The sequence below is a fragment of the Terrapene carolina genome, unplaced genomic scaffold (assembly GCF_002925995.2).
Source record: "Terrapene carolina triunguis isolate 2854851 unplaced genomic scaffold, T_m_triunguis-2.0 Scaffold231, whole genome shotgun sequence".
In the NCBI taxonomy this organism is placed as follows: Eukaryota; Metazoa; Chordata; order Testudines; family Emydidae; genus Terrapene; species Terrapene triunguis.
Genome location: NW_020664582.1, coordinates 15,485,695 through 15,501,568, shown reverse-complemented (window position 1 = coordinate 15,501,568; position 15,874 = coordinate 15,485,695). Strand labels below are relative to the sequence as shown.

General features: G+C 41.3%; 1 protein-coding gene across 2 annotated transcripts in view; it reads left to right on the top strand.

The window, feature by feature from the left end:
- Positions 1–672: 672 nt before the first annotated feature.
- Positions 673–15,874, top strand: part of CLTC (clathrin heavy chain) — a 54,544-nt gene continuing 39,342 nt past the window's right edge. Inside the window, exon 1 of one of the 2 annotated variants that reach the window (XM_024211260.2) lies at positions 673–942. In XM_024211260.2, the coding sequence (XP_024067028.1) occupies positions 901–942 (42 nt within the window). In that variant the 5' untranslated portion in view covers positions 673–900. The remainder of the gene's footprint in view (positions 943–15,874) is intronic. The other variant, XM_024211261.2, reaches the window with a different exon arrangement.

Here is a 15,874-nt window from a genome sequence, read left to right as displayed (position 1 = left end):
CCATGTAGGATGTCCTGTTTTAGCATTGAATTTGATGTGGCGTCATGCTTTGTCCAGGGGTGTATATGATGCCCTTCCTACACCGAAGAATAAATAAATAGATAAACACACCATACAGGGGGGTGATTATATGAGAGCAGGCTGCCCCTTAAGTGCTGGTGTTAATAAGGCTCTTATGGGCTTCGAGGACCCTCCCACAGACCTGGGGCTTTGCCAAAGACCGACGAGGCCCCCTTATAGGAGATGGTCCAAGGTCACTGATATTTAGAGGCTAATAGCAGATCCGGGATTCGAACCCCGCGCCCTCGTTCACAGGCTCAGTGCGCTGACGCCTAGACCACAGCGCTTCCCGTAGATAGGCGCTCATGGGGGAAGGGCGGTGTGTGGCGGCGGTACGGTCACTGAGGGCTGAGATGTGACGGTGGCACCCCAGCGGGATAGTCACCTTGCCCAGTGGCTCCCCCATCACGTGACCACGGCGCCCGCCTTGGAGCGCGGAACGGAAATGACGCATCCGCACCCCAGTCGCATGATGTGGCAGAAAAAAAAAAGGCCGGGGGAGGGAAGAGTGATGAGTCCTAAAATAGTCCCTTCCGGTAGGGGATCCCTCCGCCGTTCCCATTGGATACTCCGGAACCTCTTCACCGCCGTCCTCTGGATTCTTCCGCCTGGCCGGCGCTGTTAATGCGGGGTCCCGGCAGGTGAGGAGGCGGCTGCTCCTTCAGTTCGTGTATCGCTCCGCCAGCAGGAGCCGTTTCCGGATCGAACGGCTCTCTCTCCCTTCCTGGCCCATTCCGCCATTGCGGTGCTGCGCCCCGGCCTCCCTTCACCCCCGGAACCCCTGAGGAGACTCCCCGGTCCGGTCTCGGGCTGGAGCCCCCACCAGCCGCCGCTGCCGCCATGGCTCAAATTCTGCCCATCCGTTTCCAGGAGCATCTCCAGGTAGGGGGGCCGGGGTCTGGGGCGGGGGGCGCTGAGAGGAACCCGCCTGTGGGGGTTACGGGCACCCCCATGGCTCAGATCTTACCTTCGGGCGCCGGGAGCTGCCCTGTCTGTAGGGCTTGGCCTTCCGCTCTGCTCCTGTCAGGGGAGGGGAGCGCTGTAGGGCTGTGGCCCCCGCCCGCCGGCTCCAGCTCTCCCTCCGCTTCCGGGCGCACCTGCAGCGGGAGGAGCGTGGGAGGGCTGCCGCTGCCCATGGGCACCGCTCACCCAGCCCCTGAATGGCAGAGCCTGCCTCAGTCCATCCTCCTTTTGCACCAGCCACCCTGGTGCTCCAGAGGGCACCTTTCCCTGGAGCGGGTGAGTGGCGGGGGTGCCGGCCCTGACTACTACACAGCTGCCTTGACTCCCCACTGGCCCGGGGAATGGCTTTAGTGGCACACAGGGATGCTGAATCTTCCCTTATCCCTCGTTAGTTTGTCCCTTCCTCTAAACAGTCTGTCAGCTGCCGGTGGCCAGATCTCTCTCAACTAGGGTGTTTCTCTCAGGCCCTTATTGCCTTTTATTTTCTTAAAGGTGGTACATGTTTTAGTGCCATTAAAAATATAAATGCCTGATTAAAGTCCAAGGTCCAGCATGTGCTTAAAGATCCCATGGAAACAGAGCAGTTGGTTTTCTCCTTACTGTGATTCTGTTCTAGTGTCTCCTTTTCTCTGTGTGAGGTACAGTAGTGTACTTCAACCTGTTGTGTGGGCGAGGCTGGGCCTGGGCCTAGGCCTACAGTAGCACCTGCTGGGCGGTGCAGTGTCGTGGGAGGGGTAAACTGAGAAGATCCCTCTGTGCCTTAGTTCCTCTTTCCATATTAGGAGCAAGTCTTTCTCTGGGTTAAAACCAAGTGAAACTGCTAAACTTTGTTTTGCAGGAGCTTTACAAAATGGATGACATAATACAAATTAACTTTGTTTTACTGTCTATTTAGATGTGAGACATGGATGCCAATGTTATCTTTCTATAGTGGTGATAATGGTTGTGTAAGGTGTAATCTCACTTACTGCAGTAGTGGATTAATCTCACTTCCTTGCAGAGAACTAGCTTCTAACGTTGTGCCAGGAAGAACCATGCAATTAGCAATACCATGGAAGTTACAGCAGTATATAGTTGTGGCAGCGTAGGCCAATAAATGCATAAGCTACAGTTTTTTTTCCTCCCTGTTAGTGTAGTGTCAAATGGTCTCTGATAAAAGTAACTTTACATGTGGATTTCTGTCTGATAAGCAGTAACTTGAGTGTACTAAAAAGTAACCTCTCTAGGTTAAAGGGTCTCTTAAAGAGCAGAATAGCCTTAATATTCTTCAGAGATTATGTGCTATACATAGCACATTATGTAGCCTAATGAATTGAAGTTTAGCATATGCCCTGGTACTGAAACACTAAGATCTAACAATTTCAAAACAAAACACGTTTGGGAGTAACAAATGTAGGGAGGGGTTTAGGGGAATCCTGTTGTAATGGAAGGCTGACTGCACCCCAAGCTTTGTCATGCAGTGATTTGTCTTCATGCCAAAGAACTTGTGAAGGAGACTGCACAAAATTATACTGTTCTGAAAAATATTTCTCAGATTTGCCTTGTATGGTGGTCTTTGTCTCTTAGCAATAACTGAGCTGGCACCCTGGCACTATTATTAGCTTTCTGAAGCCTTGTGAAGTTTTTTTGTGTGTGTGGGGGGGGTCTTCCTCATAATTTGGCTGTTCCTTAAATGGAAGGAAACTTCTAAGTCTGCACATGCAAGTTGGGGATATGGAAAGATTCAGTTGTTTAAAAAGATAGTATGGCTCAGTCAAACCTAGAACTGACTACATTTGTTTCATTTCTAGTTTCCTTTTCAAAGGAACACTGGCAACTGAAGCCCTATCAGCTTAAGAATTGTCCCCAGGTCCCTCTAATCTGAGGTTTTACAGTCAGTTTCACTCTCTGAAAGTGATCTCTTACACAGCAAGAAAAACAAATGGGGAAACTGAGTAGACAAAGTACACTCAAATTCCAAGTGAACCAGCTGAGAACTACTTTTTCTGATGGCTTTTTTATAGTCTATGGAAAAATAACTTGAGCCCTGTGCAGACTCATGGACTAAGTCAAGTTAGCACTTAAATCATTGAGTGTGCATCTTAATGTTACACTACAATTATTTTAAAATACTCTTTGACCAATGGAATTGTCTTTCTAATTAAAGGCAAAAATGTCACTGTAAATGACTGGATTGCTTCAAACTCAATATGTAGTAAGGCCTGTGGAAAAAAACAAGTTGGAATAACTTCTCTTATGTGCCAGGTAGATCAGCCTGTATTAAATAATATATTATAGATCCATTTTCTACAATAGCTTAAGATGCAAACTATGCATAAGACCCACAGTCACACTCTAGTGACAAATGAAACCTACCTGCTCATGTTAAGAACTCTTAACTGGGTTTCATGCCAGTATGCTACTCTAGAGCTGAACTGTTCAATCCAAAAATTGATCCCTATCCTTAAATATATAGCTTCTACAGTTATACTTGCAAACTGCACTTGTGCATTCAGTTGAATAGCTAGCCATAGTATCTGGGTACACAAGGCTTCTTGTGTATCATCTTTCTGAGATACTATTAAATGGTTTCCTGTAGCTGTTTAACTTTCTCATTCCCAAACTTCAAATGTTATTGATCAGTCTAAAAATTCTTCCCAAAACTTAGTTGAGTTGCCGTGTATTGTGCTTATATTGGGGGTTTCTTATTCTACACTTAACCAATAAACTTTGTAATAGGAGCCAAAACATCAGAGGGAACTCCTGAAACCTGTTTGTTTGTTTTATTTATTATATTTTTTTTTTAGTGTTAGCAAACTCTAGAAACAAAACTTCTTGAATTAAGTAAAGTTGCTCCACACATTACCAGGTATGACCTTCAAGCAGTTTTGGTGGGGTACAGTCTCAAAGTGTCATATTTCACATACTAAGATACTTTTATTCTTTTGAAAAATCAACTTTATGAATCCAAAATGTTATGTTCAAAAGCCAATTGATCTAAAAATATTTTGGGGAGGGGAGGAGGGAGAAATCTTTCTGGTTAGGATACAGTTGGGAAGCATGTGCCTGGCAACAACCTTTGGTAATATGGCTCTGGTAATAGACTAGCAAAAAGCACTTGTAAAGCTTTAAAATGTATAGCATGCTTGCCTTCATGGTGGCTGGCACAATGGATCTGGATAGAACAACCACCATCCAATTCAGAAGTAGCAAAGTAGCTTCAGACATGTCTAAAGATCAGTATGATAAAGGTTCAGGTAAAACCTAATCCTCATTTAGTCAGTAGCCAGTATCCCCATACACTGAGATTCTGATTCTCCTTGGAGAATGAGCATTTTCTGAAAATTAAGATGGCTGCCTCAGCTAGCATATCTGACTAGGTGGTGTGGATGGGACAAGGCCATTGATTCCTTCTGAGGCAGTCCATTGTGAAAGGGGTACATCTTTTACAAGCCAAAAGCCACTTGGAGGACACTATAATCAAATTGTGATTAATGCATTATAACTGACTTTCTGGGAGTACATATTATAGTTCAAACTGAAGCCTTCATTATGGATGCAAAAATTGATTGGCTTAACAGTTCTTCCTTGAGAGATTGGATATACAGATGGCAAGCATTAAGATAATTTCATGGGTCTCCTAATGCATAGGAGGAGTTTCACTAGCCTATATCTTGCATGCAGAAAATGTTCAAGTGTAGAAACCAACCAAGTGAAACATTCTGAGCTCAAGTATCAGAGGGGTAGCTGTGTTAGTCTGGATCTGTAAAAAAGCGACAGAGTCCTGTGGCACCTTATAGACTAACAGACATATGGGTGAACACTCACTTCGTCTGATGCATGTGATTCTGAGTTCAGTATGCATCAGGACTCCTCTTAGCCCTGTTCCTGGAGCTCTAATGGACAGCTATCAAATGCCCCCCCCCACAGTAGTGGGGTAAATGTATAGTATGTTCTTTACAAATGAACTAACACACTGTGTATACAGGTTATACTTTGACATACATATCTGAAGAGATTCAATGAGTAATACTGAAAGTCAGTAGAAATCCTAAGGCTTTCAGTTGAACATCCTGTATTTCTGCCCTGTTGAAACTATTCAAATCCTCTTTCCTCCCCATCAAGCTGTTTTACTGATTTTTAGATTAAAATCTTTTTTAGATTAGATTTTTAAAAATTGCATTTGCTGTTAGAACTTCTGTGAATAGGATTGAACAAGCAACTTGATAGACCTGTAGGGCCAGATCTTTCAAGAGTTCAGCCCTCAAGATACTGAGTGCTCCTGAAAATCTGGGTGCTAGTACTAGCACCCAATGTGGAATGACTAATATTAATGCCTCCCTTCCCTAGCCTGGATATGTAGTAGTAATCTAGTGAACTCCACAGCAGTAGGTGTACTAGCAGCATTGCTTTAATACATCTTATAAAGGCTTGTGGTATTGGGGTCATTTCCTCCCAGAGGAGACTCAGATTAACAGCTCACTGTGAATTACCAAATGTTCACATCAGTGGCTACTTATATTACTGGGAGTGATTTTTTTTTTGTTAGTTTGTTTTTGTTTGTTGCAGTCTCCTTTAGGACTACAGTGCTGTGACCTGTGAGCTGAAATAAATGGCTTAAAGAGCATTTGAAGTGTACAGCCTAAATTCATGTGCTCTTTAGAGTATTTTAGATAAAAAATAATTTTCAGAAATACTTCTGTGCAAGGGACTTACACCTTTGTCTTTTGGTAGAACTTTATTATCTGACAACATTCAACTCCTGAATTCTGGGGGACCTCCCCCAAAATTAAGTAACAGAATGCTGTGGTCATTGGTCTAGGTACTTCGGTACTGTCAAACACGTGCACACTGGCGGTGTCTGGCAATTCATTGAAGCATGTTCTGAAAGTATAACTTTGTTTTCTAGCTATGCCAATGGATTAGCAACCAGAGACAATTAAATAGGAGTTGGGCTTTAAATGACCCTGAGATTTATCAGTAGTAAAACAATGATCAAATTGTATTATGATGTAAGTGTAAATTATTTGTACACAATATTTAAAATAAGCTTCTTGCAGTATTACTTCTGACTTATGTTGGTGACTATGTAGATGAGCATGGCTCTACTATGTACCAACAGACTGCCTCTCCCAGTGTCTCAAGATGAATAGCTGTAGGAGCAAGGCTTTATATTTCTAAGACTTTATTACAGAATATACTGTGCACCTCATTCAATATTTAATCTAAAATTTAACTGTCAAAACACTCTGCCTAATCTTATTTGCAGAGTAAAAACAAGTAAAGTGTAGTGGTCTCAAAGTAATTAGTCAGTGAGGTTTGTAACTGATTTAGCAGAAATTAGAAAATAGTGTGTGTGGGGGGGGGGGGACATAGATTCAGTGTTACATGTTCATCAAAGCATTCTTAAATGACATGTGCCCTTGTTACCATTCATAGAGGAAGTGTGATTGGTTTCAGTTATTGACTAACATGCTGTCCACAAAGGAAAGTGAAATAATTAGACCTTCCTTAATGAATGTTCCTCTTCTAGATATTGAGTTAGTAATGTAAAGGACATGCTGGGATAATAGTACTCAACACTTTAATCTTTAATACTGGTATTAATAACAGTCAAATTACTTGGAGGGGGTGTGTGTGTATAATAAATCAGAACTACTGGCCCGAAGAGAATTGCAGTTAACAGATACTATGTTAACAAGTTTACTTTTCATCTTTATTTACTGAGTCTTTAAGCGAATTGGTCCAACTATATAGCATTATTTTCAAGTAATGCAACTGACTGAGGACACTGTATTGTATATTACTGCTGTCAGGTTGTTTGCTACAAAACTGAAAATTGGGGCTGAAACTAAGGTTGTGGGTGGGTTTTTTTTCTTTAATTTAAACATAATTAGAACTTGTGGTGAACTTGCTCTTCACTTTTAAGCACCATAATAATTTGTTTTCAGAATCACTCAAAGCTTTGTAGATTACCTCAAAGTAACATTGGACAAGTATGAATATTGACTTATTTGGGAAGAGCATTTTACACCATTATTGAATATGGGGGATGACTTTCCCTCTCTTCCCTCCCCAATGCTTTCATTACTTTAGCAGGTGGATTTATAAGTAGATGAATTAAGCACCAAAAACTAGAGCCTAAGTGCTTGCATATTTCTGACGTAACGGTATTGCATTACCCATTAATGTCAATTAAAGCAACATTTTGAAAGTTGCCAAAACCTTTGTATAGCTTAGTCTCCAAAATATTGTAAACTGCCTTATAATAAAGTAATGTAGCAAAACTGTGCTTGTTCTAAATAGGTGAATGTCTAGCAATGCAGCTGGGAAGGAAGCCTACAGTTCAGTGTGGAGTTTTTCAGATGGAAAGTTGAGCAATAGTGGTAGAGGACTAAACTTAGGCACACTGAGAACATGTGAGTTTCAAATGACCTATACCCTCTGTATGTACTAAAAGAAGCTGGATAAGCTCCAGCTGAAATGCCATCTTCTGTTCTCACTGTTGCCTTGCATACTGAGAGATGGTGCTGTAGGAGTGGAGCAATAACAATTGCTATAGTAGCATGAGCTAGATCTTGACTTTGAATTTCCTGTTTTGCCATCTTATTTGGGATCTCAAGCTTGTACTGTAGCTGTATGAACTTAAGGAAGGGACTTAGGGGAGCCTTGAAAGTGACAAGGATAGAGCTGAGCCATGTAAATGGTTACTTCACAACGGTCTCTACACTGTTGGAATCTTGGAAATAACACTTGAAATATTTAGCTTTTTAGCTAATGCAGCCTACCAACATATTAACTTGGAATTTGGATGAGTTACTTCAGTCCTGATACATAATTAAATTAGTTTTGCAGTCTGATAACAGTCCTTTCTGATTTGCTGAGGCAGATCATAAATATCCTAGCACAAGGAAGCTTCAGCTGTTAGCAAGTTTTCTGAGAGTGCTCTTAAGACTTCTAAAATTCTGTGATTGTTGTGTGTTTCTCCCCCCCACCCCTCCAATTGACTTGCCCAAATGCGGTTTCTAGTGGAGAAGCAGCAAATGCAACACAGGACTGTCCATTCTGTATGACTAAAATTTAGTGTATGAGTCACAGTGGTGTGTTTGAAAAATGTGAGGACATGCTTCCAAAACTGTTTCTAACTGTACTGGTAACAGACAACAGTGTAGCACTTAACTCTTAAAACAAGAATTGCTCCAAAGCTACATTCTGGCAAATGCCACCACAGATAATTAAACATTCTGTAACATAAGGGAGTAAAGCTGAACCTCTCAACTCAAGCAGCACAAGATAAACTAGTGCCAGCAAGGCTTCCTTAAGCCTGTCTCTTGTATTTTCAGTGTTGTGGTCTAATCTACAATGTGAATTGGCTATATGACACTTACAATAATTAGTCAGGGTAACACTGTTCCCTTAGGAAAATTAAAATCTTAACAACCTCTCTCAAACAAATTATTACAAATCTTTCAGTTCCCAGGGCTGTTCGGCTTCCTGGTCCTGTAGATAAACCAGTTTTTTGGGGGGTGAGGGGGATTTCTCTCAGCTGTAAGAACAATGGCTTATATCCTGTTGTTCAGTGTTGAAGCTAGGAAATACTGCATTCTCAGCATTTTTATGCCCTGGGGAGCAGGGAAAGCTTGATGAAAGCTCAGCAAATTCTGTCATAAGAAAGCATACTTTTCAGGAAGGATGCAACAGTTACTGCTGTCAGCACATTTTTCATCAGGTTTCATACATTTGTTCTAATGAAAATGAGGGGTATTTTTTTGTGTGTGTGGTAAACTATTCAAGATGCTTGCACTGTCCATCACAGTAAAGGCTGTCATACTTATTACTACTGAATAGTTTTCACTTACCATGGCTGTTACTCTTACAATAGTGCATTCAGATGAAGCCATAATCTAAAATTAATTGCTTTAGGTACACCATGCAATTTAGCTGAACTCTCCAACCTTCAGTTCTGTTTTTAAAAACTTGAACTCTGCTTCAGACTGGATGCAGAACAGCAGTTGCTCTTGCCAGAACTTTATGAAGCAGCATTATAACTTTGTGATGCTTTGTTTCTATAACTACTTTATGAAATAATCATTGGTTATACTTTCAGAGTTGGCAAGATGTCCTGTAAAATTTAAGCTGTGAAGTAATTTTTCACATCCCCCTATTTAGTTTCTGAAGTGACTATGTAATGACTAAATTAGGCTAACCTTCATTCTTTTCCTAATTCTTCCCCTGGAAGCTACAAAACAAATGCAACAGATTTGAGTTTTCCAGTGTAGTGTAATTCTCCCTTCCCTCTGGGATATTACCTTCACATTAAGTTTAGTATTTTTCAAGATAACTTCAAATATTGACTCAGCCTCTGAATTTACCTGCTGACAAACGGGCAATGACCCTGAATCTGCACAAAGTGAACTTTTTCTCATTTGATAACTGTAATCTCCAGAGTTGCTTATAACAATAGTGGGTTAAGTTTCAGTGTAGATTTGACAGGTATTTTTAAAAACCAGGAAAATTACTTCTAGGGATGTTCAATAATTAATTGAACAAGTGTATCTTGTTGCAGGTTACAGTTTTAATGTTAGTCACCAGCAGGGGTCTAACTTCATGGAAAGTAGGACTGAAATAAGTTTTCCCTACTAGAAAGCACTGTGTGTATACCTGAAGAGCTCTAAGTAAGCTTAAAAGCTTGTCTTTCACCAACGGAAGCTGGTCCCCATAAAAGATATTACCTCAACCATCTTTTCTCATGTGTGTCCCTTGTAATTTGGATAGGCACTTAGCACCCACTAGCATGGGCATCCATGTTAAGTTCCAAGGTAGACTGAATTGGAAACTTTCTTGAAGAAAGACAAGTTCTGACTTCTCACTTTAATAATGAAGTTGGTACTCTTAATCATAAGATTGCAGCTTCTGTCATAAATAACTGAAGATGCTTGTGACTGGTCAATAGCTAGATACTCTGCCCTGGAGGTCCCTGTTTTTAAATGGGGACTAGAGAAGACTCTCAGGGGTCTTACTGCAAACTAAGGCCAGGTCTACACTACAGACCTATATCAGTATAACTGACACCCTTCTTCCCCCCCCCCCCCCCCCACACAGTGTAGAGATTCTCCCGTCAACATTGCTACCACCTCTTGGGTGGATTAACTATGCTGATGGGAGAAGCTCTCTCATTTATGTAGTAGCATCTTCATCTATAGCAGCACAACTGCAGTGCTATATGTGAAGACAGGACCAGAGATCCATTCACTCTTTATGTCCACCTCCTTTTCACATTGTGTTAATAACTTGTGTTGTGCTGAACTAAAGTGTGAAGAAAAGGTTCCTAATCTGCCCCCAAATTCAACTTTAAAATCAACCACCAGACCAAGGCTGGCATAATCATTTTTGCATCATAGTTGTTCCTTTTAAAATAGGATTTTCTCTTGGGTCATCTTGTAGTGATAATTAAAATTTGTCCCAGCCCACATAAGATTAAATCTTAATGACTCAATGTAGGCAGTAACATGTTGTGTATGAGAAGCTGTGTGACTGCATGTTTTGAAGAGGTTTAGCAGTTTAGAGGCAAAGTGGGTGAAGTAAAATCTCTTATTGGACCAATTTCTGTTGGTGAGAGAAGCTTTTGAGTCTCTCAGAGCTCTTCTTCAGGTCTGTGAAGAGCTCTGTGTGCCTTGAAAGCTTGTCTCTCACCAACAGAAATTGGTCCAATAAGATTCTCTCACCCACTTTGTCTCTGAACTTAAAGCAGAAGTTGGAGGAAGTTTCAAGCTGGCATTGCCAAGCAAACTGGGGTCAGCTTATGAAGGCTTTTAATGTGGTGAGCTCACTTGGTACCCGATTAGCCTAAAAAAATCTTTTTTAAATCTAGAAAGCAGGCCTACCTCTATGGGGTTGATAGTTGTGTTGGTCCAGCTAAGAATAGTCTGCCTACACACAATGTACTAGGGAAGCTTGTAATCTGCTTCATCAGTCCATCTCCTCAGCTTGCTAGGCCTTATGAACTTCTGGCTCTTCCTGTTCACTGGTTGCAAGCTGGACTCAGTCTCACTCTCCCCCACTACTAAGGGCTTGTCTCCACTTACTGGGGGATAGACGCCTGTTAATTGATCCACTGGGGGTTGATTTTAGCAGGTCTAATGAAGACCCACCTATCGCTCTCCTGTCAACTCCGGTACTCCATCAGAATGAGAAGCATGAGGTAAGTTGACGGGGGAGAGAAACTCTCCTGTTGACCCAGTGCAGTGTAGACACCCCAAAAGGTTGACCCAAGCTACGTCGACTCCAGCTACATTATTTAGGACAGATCTACACTATGGGGCTCAGTTGACCTAAGTCTACAGAACAATGAAGGGAATAGGCACTGGAAGTCAACCAATTCCCATTTGTGGGGGGGACATGAAAACAATTATGGATGCCTAACCATAGCGAGTTAACAAATTTTCCTGCAAAATATACTGAATTCACTTGAGACTGGTAGAATGTTAAATTCCATGGTGTTGCAGCCCTGGAGTTCAGAAGGCCCTGAGTGAACTGACTGGAGCAAGCCATATCTCTTGGCCATTGTTTTTCAGGCTCTTTGAATGTGCATTGGTTTACATTTGGCTCAAGCTTACCAAGGTTTTCTGCAACAATAAGGGCTAGATAATTTTTAAAATGAAAGCTGAGATGCTAGAAAACAATTCTGCAGCAAATTCCTCCATTGCAGTCTAAATGGGGCCCTGCTTAAAGGTGATGTAGAGCAAGGGTGGAGGAGAAAAATAGTTTGTGTATCTTTCTGTCCTCTTCAGGCTTCATAAAGGTCGAAAGGCAAAAGCACTTTTTTTGTTTAAAACTTCACACTTTTTATTAAGTCCTGCTTTGCCAGAGATCCCTTTACTTAGTTGAATTGCCAGGGATGTTAGGAACATGAGTTTAATTTTTTTTAATAAAACAAGAACCTCCTTTAAGATAACACAAATTACATTCCCTCTCAGGTTTCACTTGCAGGTATGTTTATGGTCCTTGCTCCTCCAGTTTTTGTCTTTTAGGAAAAAAATGTAGATGACCTGAATTCCCCATGTAAAACCAAGCAGGAGAATCTTTAGGGGGGAAAAAAAACAAACCAAGCCCTTGTCATCATTTGGTCAACCAAACCAACATCAAAGACAAAAAGGGCATACATCAAATTTCTCATTCCTGGGTTACCTTTAAACTTCCATAATGGTTCACTGTACATGGAGCAAACTCCAAAAAACTACTACTGCAAGGACCACAAACACTAGCCCATGTTAAATAACCTCTTTACCTCAGCATTTTATTAGAACAGAGCCAAGCAAATGTAACTCCTTCCCGTCTTCAAATTCACCTGTCTCTCTTGTTAATTGTAGACCAGTTGTCTTCTGCCTAGACAAGTACACCAGTGCTTAGTAAATTTAAGGGAGGTTGTTGGGTTTAGACCAGGGGTAGGCAATCTATGGCACACATGCCAAAGGTGGTATGTGAGCTGATTTTTTTTTTTTTCAGTGGCACTCACACTGCCTGGGTCCTGGCCTGGTCTGGGGGGCTCTGCATTTTAATTTAATTTTAAATGAAGCTTGTTAAACATTTTAAAAACCTTATTTACTTTACATACAACAATAGCTTAGTTATATATTATAGACTCCTAGAAAGTGGCCTTCTAAAAACATTAAAATGCATTACTGGCACGTGAAACCTTAAATCAGAGTGAATAAATGAAGACTCGGCACACCACTTCTGAAAGGTTGCTGACCCCTGGTTTAGACTCTCACAATAGCATGCAGTTAGCATATTTCAATTTTTAGTTTTTACTTACCCCAGGTCTACACTGGGGGGGAGGGAAATCGATCTAAGTTACACAACTTCAGCTATGTGAATAACATAGCTGAAGTTGATGAACTTAGATTGACTTACTGTGGTCTTCACTGCAGTGTTGACTGCTGCCGCTCCCCCATTGAGACTGCCTGTGCGCCTCGCTGAGCTGGAGTACAGGAGTTAACAGGAGAGTGCTCGGGCATCGATTTTATCGCATCTAGACTAGACATGATAAATCAATCCCCACTGGATCGATCGCTGCCCTGCAATCTGGCCGGTAATGAAGACCTACCCTTAAAGCATTTGAAAAGGTGCCTTTGGCTTTGCCATCTACCAATAAGTTCTACTGCTATATAGCAATATTAAGATCTCTAACATTTACTATTCCACTACAATTCTTATGGAAACAAGTGTCCTACCTGGCCTACATGAGTTTTTTTGATACTGGGACATATAGGAATGTTCTGAAGGCTGTAAAGTTAGTCCCTAACTACTATTGGTTAGGCAGACCTAGGCAAAGCTGGCTTTTCTTCCCCTCATATTCATCACTTGTAGAATTAGAGTAGCTGGAATTCCATGTTGACCATACAGAAGTACGGCATAGGCTGAAAGCTGGCTAGGGATGACCCTAACATACTAGTCTGTCAATGAACTTTCATTGTTTAGATGCATTCACCATCACAGCTTGAATGTTCCTCATCATGATCTATGGGAAAATGCCAATAGAATCAAACTAGTTACTCTCTGAGCTGCCATGGTGAACATCTAAAGCTTGGACAAGTGTTGTGTAATAGCTGAACTTCAAAGATTCCAGTTCTAAACCAACGTAACTAGGCTCCAGCTTGACAAAGTTAAATTACTACTTATGTCTGCTGTTAACCAACCTAAATGCAATCTGATAACACTCGTATCTTGTGGCACCAGCATCGAAAACACTAGTACATGAAGCACTACTTCTGGCAGATGGTACAGTTTGGCCATGATTATTTAAGGTAAATCTGCCTGGATATTGTGGTGGTTAAGCCCCGACTTCACTGGGATGACTGACTACCATCTGTCAAGACTTAACCATTACAAATAGAGTAACTCAGAATTTAACAACAAGTAAACTTTTTTGAGTTTAGGGCCATAGTCTATCCAGACATGGGTAACCTTAAGACCAGTTCAGAAAGACACGTCTGACTTTAATTGAATTAAATGCAGTGAAGCTTGACATCTACATTTGGTAGATGTGAACAGCAGTGCATTTGTCTAATCTCAGATTTCAATTAACCTGAAAATATTCCTGTTCATCTTCACTTTTCAATCCTACTGAAGTAAAGGTGCATCTCTTCAGGCAGAGGTGAAATACAGGTCAAGTTCCCAAAAGTAATCATGTTCACTATCTGGGAAGTGCTTTAGGCAAGTACCATAACAAAGTTCTTGTTCATGTTGCAAGCAATTGCAACGCTCAGAGTATGAGTGCTGCTGTTCTACTGATCATACTACCATAGTTGTGGTAGTCTAGCTCAGGAGTAGTGTGGGGTGCATGGGAGGAAACATCCTGTAACCTTCACTTAAGAGAAGATTTTTTTTTTTTCAAATAAAAGCTCTGCAGACAATTGAAGATAACAAATGAATTGCAACCTTAGCACATCCCTGTAGTAAGGGAGTGGTATATCTTATCATGTGTGTGTAAATGTGAATGGCTACTTAGGAAGGGTGGCTTTTACATAGTATTTGCACTTGGTCGTGTGTCTAAGGTAAATCCATGCAGTGAGTATGACACTCCCTCTTCAGGTGGAATGTTTCAACTTAATCACTATACTCCTTGCTCATGTGGAACACTTCAGGTCCAAGACACTATATCATGTCTTTCTAATGTGCGGGGGAGGAAGAAGCCTTTGGAGTGAACTAGTGATCACTTTTGGATTAACACACAACCTTGGTGATCTGGAAAGCTTGACTAGTTGACTTGCATCACCTGGATAGGAAAAAGTGATACAACTCTGTAAACCAATTTGCATAGACCACTCCAGCTGTCTAACAGTTCTTTGGTAACAAGCAAGAATATTGACTTGGAAAATCAATCTTAAAAGCAATTGAAGTTTTGTGTATGTGGTCTCCTAGGGAATATATGCTCTCCCACTGAGGGACAAAAGGTTATGAAACTAAAATGCTGGAAAAATAATATTCAGAAGGAACTGTTATACTTCATGTTAAATACAGACACAAACTTGCTTAGGCTTTCATTTTGACCCTTCAGTTACTCAAGATAAAAATAACTACTAAATTTCTGTATGCAGAGTGACTTGACATATGAAATAATTCAGACTACTGTAACTCAAATAGATTGTTAGAAATTCAACTTTTCCCTTGCCTTTCTGGGAAAGGACAATCTGAAATTGAACAGAAAGTTACTCAGCACATAGATTCAGGGAATTCCTAGCTTGGATCCCACAGCGCAATGTAACTACCATACTAGGGTGAAACTGTACAATGTCTGCTTGAGGTCTGCCTTATAGTTCCTACAGTAAATGTAACGTTGACACTTTTGCACACAGTTCAGTTCATACAGCCATTTTGAACCTTGTTATATAATTTAGCAGCAAGGATAGCCTAACTGGAGACCTGGGCTCTTGATAAAATCATGCAACTAAAAAATAAGTGGGATTCTAAATAAGCATCTACTTTTAGTGTCTCTGCCAGACTATGGGAAATGTTTGCTCAAGGGTTTAAAATGATCAGGTCATGATCTACCATCCCAGTCCTTGGGCAGGACTTGCTCTTTGTAGAGTGAGTGGGAAGAAAAGTGATTGAGTAGACTCAAGCTTCCATGGGAGCATGATTGGAGCGCTGACTTGAGGTTAGGAATTGTACCAATTTTTGCCTCAATGCCAGTCAGAGCTGAGAAGATAAATAACATGTTTCACCGTTCATGGAAACTGCACCTGTATTCCTCCTCATTGGTCCACCAAGGGTGCATAGTCCAGGCTCCTTAATCATCTTGGGCAGAGACCTGTATCTCTCTCCCTCTTGACCAGGAAGTGTGTGTGTGTGTGTGTGTGTGTGTGTGTGT